Genomic DNA, 17561 nt, shown 5'->3' on the forward strand with positions numbered 1-17561 from the left:
CAGGGGCAGGCTGTAGGACCCCAGGAGAGCCAAGGAGGCAAGCACTCGTCTGGACTCAAGAGTGGGCAGTGTCTCTGGGCGCAGCTTTCAGAACCCATGGGCTTCTCCGGGCAGGTCTCCTGGGGCCGGTGTGGGGGGCGTGGGAGCCGGGAAGGGGTCGGGATGAGCCCAAACTCTCTCCGGACCTCCAGACCTGCCCACACAACGCTCGGCGGGCCAAGGGGCGGGATTGGAAGTCTCCGGCTGGGCTCTGGGGAGTTACACACCGGCCACGGGGATTAGTGAGGCTGAAAAGAACATTTGCCTAGGAAGGGAAAACGGGAAGTGAGAGGCTGAGGATAACACTCTGCAAGTCCCCCGAGACCCACTGCAGACCAGTGGGGGGGGCCGGAGGAGGTGGTGCAGTCTGGGGATATCATGACAGGTCCCCCACCCCAGCCTCACCCCCTTCTCCCCCAGAACGCAGCTGCATCAGCTGCCCCGCCCCCTCCGTCTGCACCACCTGCCATTGGCTGGGGCTAAGCCCCGCCCCGCAGAGGAGGCCTCCCATTGGCTTAGGTCTTTGCTGTTTGCATGTTTGTGGGGGTTGGGGAGAGGCGTCATTCCCTGGAACCCTCGGACTTCCTTTCTGTTTGTCTGGGTCATCCGTCTGCCCATCGCTGGCCCCAGGCTCGCTCTCTGGCCCCAGCCCTCTCTCACTCTCTCTCTCTCTGCAGCTGTCTCTCGTGCCCGCTGGCCTGTCTCTCCTTCCCGGCAGTCGCCTCCTTCTCCGCCTGCCTGGGTGGCCGCCATGGGCCGGAAACGGCTCATCACTGACTCCTACCCTGTAGTGAAGAGGAGGGAGGGCTCCGCTGGGCACAGCAAGGGGGAGCTGGCACCAGAGCTAGGTCTCTGAGGTGTGGGAGGGCGGGAGGAGTGGATGTGAGGGACAAGAGAGGACGTGGGCAATGGAAGGGGAAGTGAAGTATGTCCTCTACTTCCTACACCAGACCTGGCAGTGGACAGCAGAGGCAAAGGGGCGGTGAGGGCTGGGGAACAGTGGGTCAGCTGTGAGGCGAGGGGCAGGGGACCAGCCCGGCAGGGCACAGGCTTGGGCAGGCCTGAGGAACGGCATGTCATTGCAGGGGAAGAGCCCCAGCCCCTGAGCGTGGATGAAGCGGAGATGGAGCTGCTGAGGCAGTTTGACCTGGCCTGGCAGTATGGGCCCTGCACAGGTGAGAGCCCCCTCAGGCCCCGAGAGCACATCCCGGAGCCAGTCCTGCCACCCACTCGGCGCCCAACAGCCCCAGCCCCTACCTGACCCTCTCAGCACTGTCTCTGGAGACCAGGGGTGTGGAGGTCCTGACACACCCCTCCACCCACACTCTGTAGCCTGGACGCTTCCCTGCCCCCCACGAGGCCCCACTGTCTTCTTTCCACCCACGCAGGGATCACACGGCTGCAGCGCTGGCATCGGGCAGAGCAGATGGGCTTGAAGCCTCCCCAAGAAGTGCGGCAGGTGCTGCAGACCCACCCCGGTGATCCCCGCTTCCAGTGCAGGTCAGAGGCCGGCGGGGGCTCTCAGGGGAGCCAGGGACTTCCCCAGGCACCACCAGCCTGCTGACCCTGGATGGGGGCCGTCCTGACCTGAGGAAGAAATAGGTGCAGCCTTGGGGGGTTCCTCGCTGAGCAGGCAAGAAGGTTCTACAAGGTGCTTGGCTCAGGAGGCAGAAGCTTGCCTTAATACTTATCTTGGAGCTAATGGTGGAGGAAGGGTACACTAGGGCCCAAGGGACTATTTAATACTGAGAGGTTGGCCAAGGACCATAGGCCGTGGCCAAGAGCTGGGGCTGGTGAGAGCGGATCAAGGGACTTAACTGACGCGGGTTTTTCCCTCCATCCTACACCCCCTCGCACAGCCTCTGGCATCTCTATCCCCTCTGAAGCACCACCTAAGACCTCCCGCCCGCTACTTGAGAACCTCCAGACACAAGCTAGAACCAGTTGCTGCCCCTCGGCTCAGCTCTGCTGTGGAGAACATTTGGCAGGAAAGAGGTTCACAGGGAAGGGAAGAGGCTGAATCTGGAGGTCCAACCAGCAGGCTCCCAGTGCCCCCTCTGAGAACCGACACAGCCGAAGCCAAGCACCTCCTACATGGAGAGTGGTCTCTGAGGACGAGGACCTGGCCATGACCCTTCTGAAGCCTGCCACATGCCTGACCTGAACACTGTGGTCCTTGGGATGATGTGGCAAGTTAGGCACCGCTTTGGGAAGAACCAGACTCGGGCAGAAGGCAGATGACCGAAGAGGCAAAGATGCACTCCGCACCTCAGGCTGGGAATCTGAGGGCAGAACTGGCTGAGCTCACAGGGCAAGGGGTTCACTAGTGCTTATCAATAAAGAACTCTGAGCCTGGAAGCCTGACCTCCAGTCTCTTAATGTGCCCTGCTTGGACGGGCAGCACCCAGCAAGTTGATAGGTGGGAGAGAACTAGCACCATGCTTTCCTGCAAGGTGCGTGTGCCTCTTCCACTGCCTAACCCTAGACCTGAGAGGAAGGAAAGAGAGACACCTTTAAAAAAAAAACCAACGGTCAGTCCTCACAAGCGCTGAGCAACCTCTGGCGCCCCCTGGTGGTGCACACTATTCTAGCCACCTTCCCTTACCAGCCAGGAAAACCCCACTGGACCCACCACCTAGCCTGCCCAGGGCTGCCCACCTCACAAAAATGGATTCTTTGTCAGAGCAGGATCCATGGGGCCCATGACTCATAAGGTCCAGACAGACATACATTCCCAGCAAGCACCTCTACTTCCCACATGGGGGCCACCTGGATCCAAAGCAGGGTTGGGGGAGCGTTTCAACTTGCAGGACCTGCTCAAAGATGGCCATCATCTGAGGAGCTTTGGTAGGGAACTGGAAAGTCCTGGAGATGGAGGAGAACTGGCCGTATTCAGAAACAGCGCTTAGGGGACCCTGGGACATATGACGTGGAGAACGGAATCAGTACTCCTTTTAATGGTGTTACTTCATTTGATGCATCAGCCCTCCATCCTGGGGCAGATAGAGACAGAACTATTAACTCCTTGGGAAGAGGCCTAGAGGGCAATCAAGTGGCCTTTTTAGTCCCCATTTTATTGAGCACTGACCATGCCTCAAGTACTTTAAATGTATTATCCCTAAATTTCCTAAAAATCCTTCATGGTAGATTTTACAGAGAGGGAAACTGAAGCCTAGACGGTTGTCCAAAGTTGCCCAGAAGCGCCAGCAGCAGGTATGTGGTGGCGCAGAGACTGGGGCCGTGTGCACTGGGCTCTTCCCGTCTCCGCCGTGCGCCCTGCCCAGCTGCTGAGCACCTGCTGTGTGCTGGGCTCTAGAGCTCCTCTGGGCTGTTAGTGGTGAGGAGATGGACGACAACAGACACGTAAATATTATGTCAGGCGGTGGTAAGCGCTGGGCAAAACTAGGGTGAGAGGTCAGAGCATGCCAAGCGTGCTGAAGAGGTTGGTCAGGGGAGGCTCTCCGACAGGGTGGCATCGGGCAGGCCGAAGGGACAAGAAGCACACCCTCCCCAAGGCAGGAGTGTTTCCAGCCCGGTCCAGGGGCAGCACGGAGGCCAGGGGCCGGGCAGAGGGAGTGAGGAAGTGGGGGGGGGGGGGCAAATGAGGCCAGAGAGGTAGCAGGTTGGTCCCACAGGGCTTTGCGGACCGGGACGAGGAACCTGGATTTTATCCTGAGTGAGAGAGGAAGACACTGGTGGTCTTAAGCCAATAAATGACAATCAATCTTACGTCTTGAAAGCATTACTTTGGCTGTTGGTAGAAAACAGATTGTGGGTTTGGGGAAAGAAGAGGCAATGAAACCACTCAGGAGGCTACTGGAGTTGGCCTCGTGAGAGGTGATGGTGATTTAGCTCCACGTGGGAGATGGAGGTGGTAAGAAGTGGCCAGATTCTTTTCTTTCTGTATTTTGAAGGGAGAACTAACTGACAGGACTTGCTGATCAGTTGGCTGTGGGGTTTCAGAGAGAGAGGAGCCAAGGATAACTCCAAAGGTTTGGCTTGAGCAACTGGAAGAGCAGAGTTCCCATTACTAAGACGGGAAAGATTGCGGGAAGGGGAGGGTGGGGCGGGGAATTAAGAGTTCAGATTTGAGGTCTGTGACACATCCAAGCTGGGGAGTAGGCAGTGGACATGCAAGTCTGGAATTCTAGGGAGAGCTCTGGGTTTGAGATATAAATTGGGGCATCTTTTACGTGGCATTTAAACCCGTGTGTGGGGATGAGATTACCTGAGTGAGTACAGTTAGAGGCAAGGAGTGGTCCGAGGACAGCCCTGAGGCTTCTATGCTTAGAGGCAAGGGAGGAGAAGGCCTGAGCAAGGAGACTGAGGAGGGGCCAGACTGGAGAGAAGTCAGGAGAGGGTAGGGCCTGGGAAGCCTGGGCAGAGGGTCAAAGTCTCAGATGCTTCTGAGAGGCTGGTAAAATGAAGCCTGAGAAGAAGAGCACACTGGACTCGGCAACGTGGCGGTCACAGGAGACGAGCAGCTCCCACGGGGTGATGGGGATGGGAGAGGGCCTGGAGCGGGCTCAGAGGGAGGGCAGGGCAAGTGGAAACGGGGAGCATGCTGATCCTTCCAGAGACCTTTCACTGTAAAGGGAGCAGAGAAACGAGTGGCCACTAGAGAGGGTGTGGGATCAAGGAACCGTTTTGATTTGTTGTTCTGTCTCGTCTTTTGTTTTAGGTAGAGTGATAGTACAGCTTAATGACCCGGTGAGGAGGGTGATCCGACAGGGAGTCTTTGTGGAGGTGAGAAGGGCCAGGACTGGGACACAAGGAAGAGTGTGGACTTAGACCAGAGCATCCACTGTGACAGGAAGGGAGGCAGAGGAAATGGGAGTAGATGCAGGTAGGAGGACACAGTTGGGGGTGGGAACATTGGAGAATCAGATGTCTGCTGACAGCCTGGTACACTGGGAGGGATCTGATGTTTACTGAGCGCCAACCCATGCCATCTGCTGCACTTCACGCTGTCTAGTTGACTGCTCAGAACAATCTCATTAGGTGAGTATTATCCACTCTCACAGATAAGGAAACCGAGGCTGAGAGGGAAAGTGCCCTGCTTCATCCGTGAGCACCGGGGCCCACCTGGGTCTGTCTTCCCACTGTGTTACCCCACACCTGCATTCCCACCCACACCTGCGCTCCAGGTGTTTAGGGTGGCATTGAAGAGATAAGACTCACCCATGTGGAAAGTTAAAAAGCAATGTACTACAAGTGCTACCTTGGGGCAAGTAGGAAGGTATAGACACGGAGTTCTCAGGAAGGAGAGAGTGTTAAAGGGACCCTCACTGCAAGGGCCCTGAGCACAGGACTGCTACGCTGGCATGGCCCTCGCCTTACCTCATCACGCCTGGCCCCTCAACCCACCAGGCCCCTGCTTCTTAGACCTTTCCACTGCAGAATGAATGCACACTCGCCACCAGGGCCACTCTGAATATTCTTAGTAGTTGTGTGTTTTCTTTTTAGCCAATTTTGCATTCTACTCCATGACGTGTGTGGAGTAGTTGCTGTAATGTAAAAATGGCTGAACTTATTTACCAAGTAAAATGAACCCCAGTAAGATGCGTTCCTGTGTGGCCTATGGCTGGTTTCATATACCGCGACACGCCCACTACCACCCAGCCGAGGCTGAGCTGCACTGCAGAAAGCACCAAACAAGCGTGTGTTGGGAGGAAATGGGAGGTCAGTGGCCCTTGAAGGGTGAGTAAGAGTCAGCAGACAGAGAAAAACATTCTAGACTGAGGGGCTGAGCAAAGGCAGTGAGGAGAGGTGGGTGTGTGTGCCCAGGGGAGATGTGTGCAGACTGCAGCACTTGCTCTACAAAAACCAGCGCAGCCCAAAGCTAGCGTTTCGGTGCTTGCTATGTACCCAGCACTGGCCTAAGTGCCTTTTATCCTCACAGCAATCCTAGAAACGATTATAAACATTTTATAAAGCAATTTAGAGAGGAAATTCAGGCACAGAGAGGTTAAGTACTTGCCCAGGATCACGTAGCATGTGACTGAGGAGAATAAATAGGATTTGATCCCAGGGTCCCGCTCCAGAGCCTGCACTCATATCATGTGGGATAACACGAGTGAGGTGGCTGGAACAAACACAGGTTCTTGAGCCTGAGACAAAGGAGTTTGGACTCATCGCTGGTGATGAGAGTGCCTGAAGGTTTTTGAGCAGGAGAGAGACAGGATAAAAATAATCATTCTGGAGAATCTGTCTGACCAGACTAGACGGGGAAGAAACTGCAGGCAGGAAGGCCAAGTAGGAAGCTATAAAATATTCAAAACATGGGTGCTGAGACCTAGATTAGCAGACAATGCAAAGGACAAAGAGCTATACGAGAGGTTGCAAAGGAAGTTGGCAAGACTTGCGTTTGGGAAGGAAGGATGGGGAGGAGCCGTCCAATATGACTCAGGTTTTGAGCTTGGGTGGGTGAGAGAATGCTGGTGCCATGGGCAGAAAAAAATGGAAACTGGGAGGGGAAGACAGGCTTGATTTCATGCATGTTTAGTTTGAGATGACGACAGGACATCCAAATGGAAACATCTAGTAGGCAATGGAAACCCAGAGGTGAAGTCCAGCAGCAAGGTCAGAGAAGAGCGTGGAATCCAGGGGACAGAGGGGAATCACCCGCCAGGAGCAGACATTTGAGCCCATGACCATGGATGAGTTCTCTGAGAGAGGAAAGGGAGACAGGGAGAGGGTGTAAAGATAGGACCAAAGATGGCACTTGGGAAAATTCTCTCTAGAAGAAGGTGGAAGAAGACCAGCAAAGAAGAGGGGAGAGTGTCAGAGTGGCAGGAGAGTCGATGTAGTGTCCGGGAGGTTCCTGAGAGCTTCACAAGTGGTAGTGGCTGGTGTGATGGTGCCGAGACGTCAAGGAAGATCTCATTAGGAGGAGGTGGAAAGGTACAGGATGGCTCACCCTAATTCGGTCCCCACATTTCCTGCTTCCCTCTGTCCTTGTTTTGTAATTCTCGCTGGCATCTCAGCTGTCATAGTATCTACCATGCCACACCCATCAAAGAGGGGCACACTGATTCATTCTTTATTTACTCAGGTGTGGCAACATTTATCCACCCTCAAACTCTGACAAGCTCACTAGTAGCGTGAGGGCTTAAGGAGCTAATTTACCAAGAAACTCGAGTAAACAGGGAAAGGAAGACATTTCTGAATTAGTCTAGAAGTAGATGGAAGCCACAGCAGTGCCAGCTTGAGCGAATTTGGGTTAACACCACCTCCAGGACTTAGGGGATCCTCAACATGATTGCTAGCTTTCTCGGCATGTAGGTCTCCAGTTCATCCACCTGAGTCCTAATCTAGAAAACAACTTTGTGCCGGTCACAGCACAGGCAAATCAGAACCCTGGTCCCTAAGTTTCAAGAGCTTACTGTAGTGCGAGAGAGAGACAGAAAAGATGTATAAGAGAATTTTAAACACTGCCACAAGACGGGTGTAAGATGGACTCTGGGAACTCAGACTTCCTGAAAACGGCCCTTTAGCTCAGTATTTAAGGATGAGTAGCGGCTTCCACAAGGTGGACAAGGTCCTTGGTAACTCTTGAGTCCTACTTCAGTCCTTTGTCTCTTGAAGGAAAAGGAATTTCCTAGAGACCTCCTACGGGGCGGAAGCCTCCCTCACCTCGCCAAGAGGTTCCGACGACTCCTGTCCTGTGAGTCCCACCTGGATGGCATGCTGTTCTCTCCTTGCAGCTTTCCCTAAGAAGAGCTTAGGGACTCCTCCTCTGCATCCTGTGGTAACCTGGTTATATTTTGTTATAGCATGTCACATTGCTGCAACAATACATTTCATTGTCTCCACTGCTGGAGAGTGTTTTATCCTTGTCACCAGTGCAACTAGCACAGGGGTTGCTACGCAGGAAGCACTCAAAGCTGAAAGAACCTTCCCACTTCACTCACACCTACTGTTGGATTGGTCGGTCCTGTCCAGCCTGTGAGAATCATTTATGTACCAGTTGTGAAGGTCAGTCCTAAACTCCAGTGAAATCTGGTCTCCATCTAAGTCACTTCTGGGGGTTGTGTGGCCTTGACGGCAGGAGCCATCTTTTCCTAGAGCCTTCTCGTCAAGGAAGGCATCAAGGCTGTCTGTCAACTTCAGAAGCAGGATCCTGTTCCATTCCTATTTTGAAGCCTGTGCCGCCACTGGGCCAGCCTGCCGAGCGTTTATCTGAGGTCCTCTCACATGAGAGTGGAGACAGTCATCCTATCCAGAGTGTGGAGGAGAATCCAGCCAACTTTTCTACATGCTCTCAAGAGCATGGCCGCCCAGGATTCTACATTACCTCCCACAATACTGGCGTGTAAACTGGTACAATCCCAAAGACACCAATTTGGCATTATTTATCAAAATTACAAATGCACATATCCCTTTCAGTTCCTACGTAGAAATGTATCCTACAGGTACCCTTGTATGTATAAAATAACATTATAGCACTGTTTGTAATAGCAAAGACTATAAATAGCCTAAATGTCTCTCAGTAAGGCAACCAGAATGTAAGTTGTAGTAAATGATGGATGCTGTGCTGTGAAAAAGTTTGAGGAAGCTCTTTATGTATTGGCGCAGAATGGGATGATCTGTGAAATACACAGTTAAGTGGGAAAAAAAGGATTTACAGAACACTGTGCACTCTCTGCTATAATTTAGGTTAAAAGGTGTGTATTCACTTGTTTCATGCATACAGTATCTCTGAAAGGACACCCAAGAACTTGATACCACCAGTTGCCTTTGAGAGGAAGGTAACTTGGTGGCTTGGAAATAGGAATGAGGGGAAATTTTTCATTGACTAAGACTTTTAAACTTTGAACTATGTAACTATATTACCTATTTAATCAATTAATAAGAAAAAAAGTCTCACCGTATCCATGTTGATGCACTTATTTAACAAGTATTAAAAATAATAGAAACAATACCACTAGGGTAAAAGGGTTATTGTATCATGCACTGCGATGGCTTTGTGCATATCTCTGCACTCATGATGCTGCACTCTTTTTACTATATTCCACTGGGAGAAAAGGGTCTTCTACCTGTCTGTAGGGTGGAGTCCTGGCAGTGGGAAGGTCCAGGACTCACTCCCTCTAGAAGGCCCATCTCCTCTTCTACTAGACCTCTGCCAGGCACCTGGCACTGCCCTACACTGGGACAAGAGTCAACTTGTCACAGGGACAGGTTTCACAAGAGTGCAAACATGATGAGTCCAGTATAAGTCCAACCAGTTCATTCATTTATTCATCTAACAAATGCAGATGGGGCATCTGTTACTGTGAGTAGTATGTGGAATATATGGCTTGGGTCCCAAACCTTAAAAGAGTTTCCAGTCTACCCTTAAATACATGAAAAGATGCGCAACTTCACTCCAAATAAGATTGGCAAATGCTAAAACATTTGGACAGTACACTCTGTTGGCAAGGCTTGGGGGAAACATGCAGGAGTACAGAATGGCACAGCCTCTATGGAGGGGAATTGGTGGCACTGATAAGATGACAGCATTTACTTTTGACCCAGCAATCCCACTGCTAGGAATTTACCCTGAAAATTCACTTCCACAAACATAAAACAACATATGCATAAGTGTATTCACTGTGGCATTATTTGTAAAAGCAGAATATTGGAAACACCCTAAATTCTTGTCCACGGATTAAATAAACCCACCCAAGGGAATACTGTGTAGCCATTTTTTAAAATGAGGAAGATTTCCATTAGTTGATATGGAGTGATTACCAGGACAAATTGTTAAGTATGTAGTATACTACCTTTGTGTAAGAAAGAAGGGGAAATGAGATATATATTTGAAAAAGGGAACACTGGGAAGAGTAAACTAGAAACGAATAAAATGGTTACTATTGGGGGTAGGTAAGAATGGAGTGGATGAGACAGGATAGGAAGGATATTTCTCTAAGCATATTTTCTTATATAGTTTCAGCTCTTGAACCACATAAACATTTTACATATTCAAAAATATATAGAAAGAGATTTTCAAAAATCCTAAAATTGAATATAAATGGTAACAAATCAATCCAACTGTATGTCAAATTAATAATATAACCTCACAGAAAAAGAATATAAGGATTCAAGTAAATTTTGAACACAGTTCATGGACTTCGTAAGAACAAAAGAACCACACACAAAAAAAAACTTGAACTTTACTTAGTAGGTTTGTTGTTGATGATAGTATTGGTGTACTAATTCTAAAACTGTTTTGCTGTTTTTGTATTAAAAATAGAAAATAATGAATAAACATAAATGTTGGGAACCAGAGATTGCACTGTGAAAAAAGGGAGATAAAATATGGAATGGGGGAATTCCCTGGCAGTCCAGTGGTTAGGACCCCACGCTTCCACTGCAGGGTACATGGGTTCGATCCCTGGTCGGGGAACTAAGATCCCACAAGCCGTGAGGAGGGGCCAAAAAAAAAAAAGGAATGGGGGAAGGTGAGGAAGAGTCCTGAAGTGCTGGATTTGAATTGGAGGTATCAGTATGCTGATTTCTTTTAATATTAACTTTTTGAAGTATCATTTATCTACAACAAAACTACAGATCTTATTTTATTTATTTATTCTGGCCATGCCACCAAAATAATAGTTATACATCAGTGTAACTACCAACCCAATTAAGATCTAGAACATTTCCATCAGCTCAGAAAGTTCCCTCACTCTCCTTTGCATCCAATCTCTCCCTCCTCTCCCATCCTAGGCGATTTGATTCCTATAATCAAAGATTTGTTTTGCCTGTTCTAGAACTCATACAAATGCCACCATTCAGCATATCTGACTTATTTCACTCAGTATAGCGTCTATGAGATCCATTCATGTTGTTGTATATCAGCACTTCACTCATCTTTGTTGCTGAGTAATATTCCATTGTATGAATATACTAAAATGTAGTTATCCATTTATCAGTTGATGAATATTTGGGTTATTTCTAGTTTTGGACTCTAATGAATCAAGCTGTTATGAATATTTAGGTACAAGTCTTTGTGTAGGCATTTATTTTCATTTATCTTGTGTAGATGCCAGGGAGTTGAATTGCTGGAAGGTGTAACATAATATACATTCAATTTTACAAGAAACTGCTTATCTGTTTTCCAAAGTGGTTCTACTTTTTTTTTTTTTGATTATTTAAAGATCTTTTTATTGAGGACTGACAACTATGCCATCATCAAAGTGGTTCTACCATTTTACATTCCCATCAGCAATGCATGAAAGTTTTTGTTGCCCCATATCCTACCAGCACTTGTTATTGAATTCTAACCATTTAATGAGTGTAAAGTGGTACGTCATTGTGGGTTTTTTTTCTCACATCTTTAATGGAGTATAAATGCTTTACAATGTTGTGTTAGTTTCTGCTGTACAACAAAGTGAATCAGCTATATGTATACATATATCCCTATATCCCCTCCCTCTTGAGCCTCCCTCCCACCCTCCCAATCCCACCCTTCTAGGTCATCACAAAGCACCGAGCTGATCTCCCTGTGCTATGCAGCAGCTTCCCACTAGCCATCCATTGTGGTTTTAATTTGCATTTTCCTAATGTTGAGCATCTTTCATGGATTTATTTGCCATTTGTATATTTCCTTTGGTGAAGTGTCCTTTCAAATATTTTGTCCATTTTAACATCAGGTTATTTGGCTTCTTATTATTGAGTGGTAAAACTTGTTTATATATTCTGGATACATGACTTTTGTTAAATATATGTATTGTGAATATTTTCTCCCAGTCTGTAGCTTGCTTTTTCATTTTCTTAATAGCGTCTTTTGAGGAACCAAAGTTTTTAATTTGATGAAATTTGATTTATCAATATTTTCTTTTATGGTTAGTGCTTTTTATATCTTAAGAAATATTTACTTACCCCAAAGTAATAAATATCTTCTCCTATGCTTTTTTCTAGATGTTTTATTGTTTTAGTTTTTACTTTAGATCTAAGATCTATTTTGAATTAATTTTCACTCTTTTGTCCCTGATAATTGGTAATTTGTATCTTCCTTCTTTTTTTCCTTAATCAGTCTTACTAGGGGTTTATCACTTTATTAACATTTTCAAAGAACCAACTTCTGGCTTTGCTAACTTTCTCTGTTCTTTGTATATTTTCTATACAAAAGCATGAGTGAAGAGCATTAATTTCTGCTCTTCACTATCTCTTCCTTCCTTTGGGTTTAACTTGGTCTTTTACTAATTTATTTTATTTTATTTTTGAGATAGTATTCACAGAACATAAAATCCACCATTTAAAAGTGTACAATTCAATGGTTTTTAGTATATTCACTATGTTGTGCAATCACTGCCACCATCTAATTCCAGAACATTTCCATTACTCTATTATCCGTCAGTCCCAGTTTCCCCCGCCAACCACTAGTCTACTTTCTGTCTCCATGGATTTGCCTTTCTGAATATTTCATGTAAATGGAATCACACAATATGTGGACTTTTGTGTCTGGCTTCTTTCACTTAGCATAAGGTTTTCAAGAATCATACATGTTGTAATTACTTCATTCCTTTTTATGGCTGAATAGTATTCCATTGTGTGGATATATCATATCTTGTTTACCCATTCATTAGTTGGTGGACATTTGAGTTGTTTCTACTTTTCGGCTATATGACTAATGTTGCTATGAACATCCATGTATAACTTTTTATATGAACATATGTGGGGTATATATTTAGGAGTAGGATTGATGGATCATATGGTAATTCTGTTTAACTTTTTGAGACACCACCAAACTTTTTCTAGCTTTTTTTTTTTTTTAATTTATCTATTTTGGCTGCGTTGGGTCTTCGTTGCTGCATGCGAACTTTCTCTAGTTGTGGCGAGCGGGGGCTACTCTTCATTGCAGTGCGCTGGCTTCTCATTGCAGTGGCTTCTCTTGTTGCGGAGCATGGGATCTAGGCGCGTGGGCTTCAGTAGTTGTGGCACGCAGGCTCAGTAGTTGTGGCTCGCGGGCTGTAGAGCGCAGGCTCAGTAATTGTGGCGCACGGGCTTAGCTGCTCCTTGGCATGTGGGATCTTCCCAGACCAGGGATCGAACCGTGTCCCCTGCATTGGCAGGTGGGTTCTTAACCACTGTACCACCAGGGAAGTCCCTTTTTCTGGCTTCTTAAGGTAGAAATGTAGAATATTGATTTTAAACCTTTGTTTTTTTTCTGATATGGGCATTTAAAGTTATACATTTTCCTCTAAGTACCTTTTGAAAATTAATTATTTATTTATTTTTGACTATGTTGGGTCTTTGTTGCTGCGCGCGGGCTTTCTCTAGTTGCGGAGAGCAGGGGCTACTCTTCGTTGCAGTGTGTGGGCTTCTCACTGCGTTGTCTTCTCTTGTTGCAGAGCACGGGCTCTAGGCATGCGGGCTTCAGTAGTTGTGGCACAGGGGCTCTAGAGCGCAGGCTCAGTAGTTGTGGCGCACGGGCTTAGCTGCTCCTTGGCATGTGGGATCTTCCCAGCCCAGGGCTCGAACCCGTGTCCCCTGCATTGGCAGGCGGATTCTTAACCTCTGTGCCACCAGGGAAGTCCCTCTCTAAGTACTTCTTTAGCTGCACTACACAAATTTTGATATGCTGTGCTTCCATTATTGTTCAGTTTAAAATAGTATCTAATTTCATTTGTTTTCTACTTTGACTCATTAGTTATACAGAAATACGTTCTTTAATTTCTAAACATCTGTGGATTTTCTAGAATTTTTTTTTCTAATTTAATTCCATTGTGATTAGAGAGCATATTCTATGAGATTTTCATCTTTTGAAATTTATTGAGATTTATCTTATGGCCCAGGATATAATCTAGCTTAGTGAATATTCCATGTGTACTTGAAAAAAAAAAAGTTCTGCATTTATTCTGCAATTATGGGGTGGAGTTTCTTTAATGTCAATTATATCAAGTTGGTTGATTGTATTGTTCTGATTTTCTAAATCCTATTGCTTTTTTGCCTAGATGTTCTATCAATTATCAGTAGAGGAGTTTTCAAATCCCTGACTGTAAGTGTGCATTTGTCTGTTTTTTCCCTTTAGTTCTGTCAGCTTTTTATTTTATTTTATTTTATTTATTTTTTATACAGCAGGTTCTTATTAGTCATCCATTTTATACACATCAGTGTATACATGTCAATCCCAATCTCCCAATTCATCCCCCCACCCCCCCACCCCCTGCCACTTTCCCCCCTTGGTGTCCATATATTTGTTCTCTACATCTGTATCTCTATTTCTGCCCTGCAAACCGGTTCATCTGTACCATTTTTCTAGGTTCCACATATATGCGTTAATATACGATATTTGTTTTTCTCTCTCTGACTTACTTCACTCTGTGTGACAGTCTCTAGATCCACCCACGTCTCTACAAATGACCCAATTTCATTCCTTTTTATGGCTGAGTAATACTCCATTGTATATATGTACCACATCTTCTTTATCCATTCGTCTGTCGACGGGCATTTAGGTTGCTTCCATGACCAGGCTATTGTAAACAGTGCTGCAATGAACATTGGGGTGCATGTGTCTTTTTGAATTATGGTTTTCTCTGGGTATATGCCCAGTAGTGGGATTGCTGGGTCATATGGTAATTATATTTTTAGTGTTTTGTTTTTTTTTTAAACACTTTTTTTTTTTTTATTTTATTGATTGATTGCTATGTTGGGTCTTCGTTTCTGTGCTAGGGCTTTCTCTAGTTGTGGCAAACGGGGGCCACTCTTCATCGCGGTGCGCAGGCCTCTCACTATCGTGGCCTCTCTTGTTGCGGAGCACAGGCTCCAGACGCGCAGGCTCAGCAGCTGTGGCTCACGGGCCCAGTTGCTCCACGGCATGTGGGATCTTCCCAGACCAGGGCTCGAACCCGTGTCCCCTGCACTAGCAGGCAGATTCTCAACCACTGTGCCACCAGGGAAGCCCTATTTTTAGTTTTTTAAGGAACCTCCATACTGTTCTCCATAGTGGCTGTATCAATTTACATTCCCACCAACAGTGCAAGAGGGCTCCCTTTTCCCCACACCCTCTCCAGCATTTGTTGTTTGTAGATTTTCTGATGATGCCCATTCTAACCGGTGTGAGGTGATACCTCACTGTAGTTTTGATTTGCGTTTCTCTAATAATTAGTGATGTTGAGCAGCTTTTCATGTGCTTCTTGGCCATCTGTATGTCTTCTTTGGAGAAATGTCTATTTAGGTTTTCTGCCCATTTATTTTTTTTAGTAAATTTATTTTATTTATTTATTATTTTTGCCTGCGTTGGGTCTTCGTTGCTGCATGAGGGCTTTCTCTAGTTGCGGCGAGCAGGGGCTACTCTTTGTTGCTTCTCATTGTGGTGGCTTCTCTTGTTGTGGAGCATGGGCTCTAGGCACACGGGCTTCAGTAGTTGTGGCACGCAGGCTCGGTAGTTGTGGCTCACGGGTTCTAGAGCGCAGGCTCAGTAGTTGTGGCGCATGGGCTTAGTTGCTCTGCGGCATGTGGGATCTTCCTGGACCAGGGCTTGAACCCGTGTCCCCTGCATTGGCAGGTGGATTCCTAACCACTGCGCCACCAGGGAAGCCCTTCTGCCCATTTTTTGATTGGGTTGTTTGTTTTTTTAATATTGAGCTCCATGAGCAGTTTATATATTTTGGAGATTAATCCTTTGTCCGTTGATTCGTTTGCAAATATTTTCTCCCATTCTGACCGCTGTCTTTTCGTCTTGTTTGTAGTTTCCTTTGCTTTGCAAAAGCTTTGGAGTTTCATTAGGTCCCATTTGTTTATTTTTGTTTTTATTTCCATTACTCTAGGAGGTGGATCAAAAAAGATCTTGCTGTGATTTATGTCAAGGAGTGTTCTTCCTATGTTTTCCTCTAAGCGTTTTATAGTGTCTGGTCTTACATTTAGGTCTCTAATCTATTTTGAGTTTATTTTTGTGTATGGTGTTAGGGATTGTTCTAATTTCATTCTTCTACATGTAGCTGTCCAGTTTTCCCAGCACCACTCATTGAAGAGACTGTCTTTTCTCCATTGTATATCCTTGCCTCTTTTGTCATAGATTAGTTGACCATAGGTGCGTGGGTTTATCTCTGGGCATTCTATCCTGTTCCATTGATCTATATTTCTGTTTTTGTGCCAGTACCATATTGTCTTGATTACTGTACTTTGTAGTATAGTCTGAAGTCAGGGAGTCTGATTCCTCCAGCTCCTTTTTTTCCCCCTCAAGACTGCTTTGGCTATTCGGGGTCTTTTGTGTCTCCATACAAATTTTAAGATTTTTTTGTTCTAGTTCTGTAAAAAATGCCACTGGTAATTTGATAGGGATTGCACTGAATCTGTAGATTGCTTTGGGCAGTATAGTCATTTTCACACTATTGATTCTTCCAATCCAAGAACATGGTATATCTCTCCATCTGTTTGTGTCATCTTTGATTTCTTTCATCAGTGTCTTATAGTTTTCTGAGTACAGGTCTTTTGCCTCCTTAGGTAGGTTTATTCCTAGGTATTTTATTCTTTTTGTTGCAAGGGTGAATGGGATTGTTTCCTTAATTTCTCTTTCTGATCTTTTGTTGTTAGTGTATAGGAATGCAAGAGATTTCTGTGCATTAATTTTGTATCCTGCAACTTTACCAAATTCATTGATTAGCTCTAGTAGTTTCCTGGTGGCATCTTTAGGATTCTCTAGGTATGGTATCATGTCATCTGCAAACAGTGACAGTTTTACTTCTTCTTTTCCAATTTGTATTCCTTTTATCTCTTTTTCTTTTCTGATTGCCGTGGCTAGGACTTCCAAAACCAAGCTGAATAATAGTGGTGAGAGTGGACATCCTTGCCTTGTTCCTGATCTTAGAGGAAATGCTTTCAGTTTTTCACCATTGAGAATGATGTTTGCTGTGGGTTTGTCACATATGGCCTTTATTATGTTGAGGTAGGTTCCCTCTATGCCCACTTTCTGGAGAGATTTTTTATCATAAATGGGTGTTGAATTTTGTCAAAAGCTTTCTCTGCATCTATGGAGATGATCATATGGTTTTTATTCTTCAATTTGTTAATATGGTGTATCCCATTGATTGATTTGCATATATTGAAGAATCCTTGCATCCCTGGGATAAATCCCACTTGATCATGGTGTATGATCCTTTTAATGTGTTGTTGGATTCTGTTTGCTAGTATTTTGTTGAGGATTTGTGCATCTATATTCATCAGTGATATTGGTCTGTAATTTTCTTTTTTTGTAGTATCTTTGGTTTTGGTATCAGGGTGATGGTGGCTTCATAGAATGAGTTTGGAGTGTTCCTTCCTCTGCAATACTTTGGAAGAGTTTGAGAAGGATGGGTGTTAGCTCTTCTCTAAATGTTTGATAGAATTCACCTGTGAAGCTATCTCATCCTGGACTTTTATTTGTTGGAAGATTTTTAATCACAGTTTCAATTTCATTACTTGTGATTGGTCTGTTCATATTTTCTATTTCTTCCTGGTTCAGTCTTGGAAGGTTATACCTTTCTAAGAATTTGTCCATTTCTTCCAGGTTGTCCATTTTAGTGGCATAGAGTTGCTTGTAGTAGTCTCTTAGGATGCTTTGT

The 17561-nt window shown here is 45.9% G+C and overlaps 2 protein-coding genes across 3 annotated transcripts in view; one reads left to right on the forward strand and one right to left on the reverse strand.

Moving 5' to 3' along the window:
• The window catches only part of SSH3 (slingshot protein phosphatase 3), a 58267-nt gene that overhangs the window by 18155 nt on the left and 22551 nt on the right, over positions 1-17561 (reverse strand). The window lies entirely within an intron of this gene.
• POLD4 (DNA polymerase delta 4, accessory subunit) lies at positions 583-2397 on the forward strand. 2 transcript variants are annotated; one of them, XM_082342925.1, is made up of 4 exons: positions 583-887; positions 1125-1214; positions 1428-1539; positions 1899-2397. In XM_082342925.1, exons 1-4 carry the CDS (start codon positions 791-793, stop codon positions 1921-1923), a joined length of 324 nt encoding a protein of 107 aa, XP_082199051.1. In that variant the 5' UTR covers positions 583-790; the 3' UTR covers positions 1924-2397. The 2 variants fall into 2 exon arrangements, with proteins under 2 accessions (XP_082199051.1, XP_082199052.1); XM_082342926.1 differs by lacking the exon at positions 583-887 and adding an exon at positions 904-1021.

The sequence above is a fragment of the Balaenoptera borealis genome (assembly GCF_965194805.1).
Source record: "Balaenoptera borealis genome assembly, chromosome: 11".
In the NCBI taxonomy this organism is placed as follows: Eukaryota; Metazoa; Chordata; class Mammalia; order Artiodactyla; family Balaenopteridae; genus Balaenoptera; species Balaenoptera borealis.

Coding starts and splice junctions, on each gene's coding strand:
- POLD4 (XM_082342925.1), top strand. CDS start 791: ATGGGCCGGAAACGGCTCATCACTGACTCCTACCCTGTAGTGAAGAGG. Junction 888..1,124: donor GGAGCTGGCACCAGAGCTAG/GTCTCTGAGGTG, acceptor ATGTCATTGCAG/GGGAAGAGCCCCAGCCCCTG. Junction 1,540..1,898: donor GATCCCCGCTTCCAGTGCAG/GTCAGAGGCCGG, acceptor CCCCTCGCACAG/CCTCTGGCATCTCTATCCCC.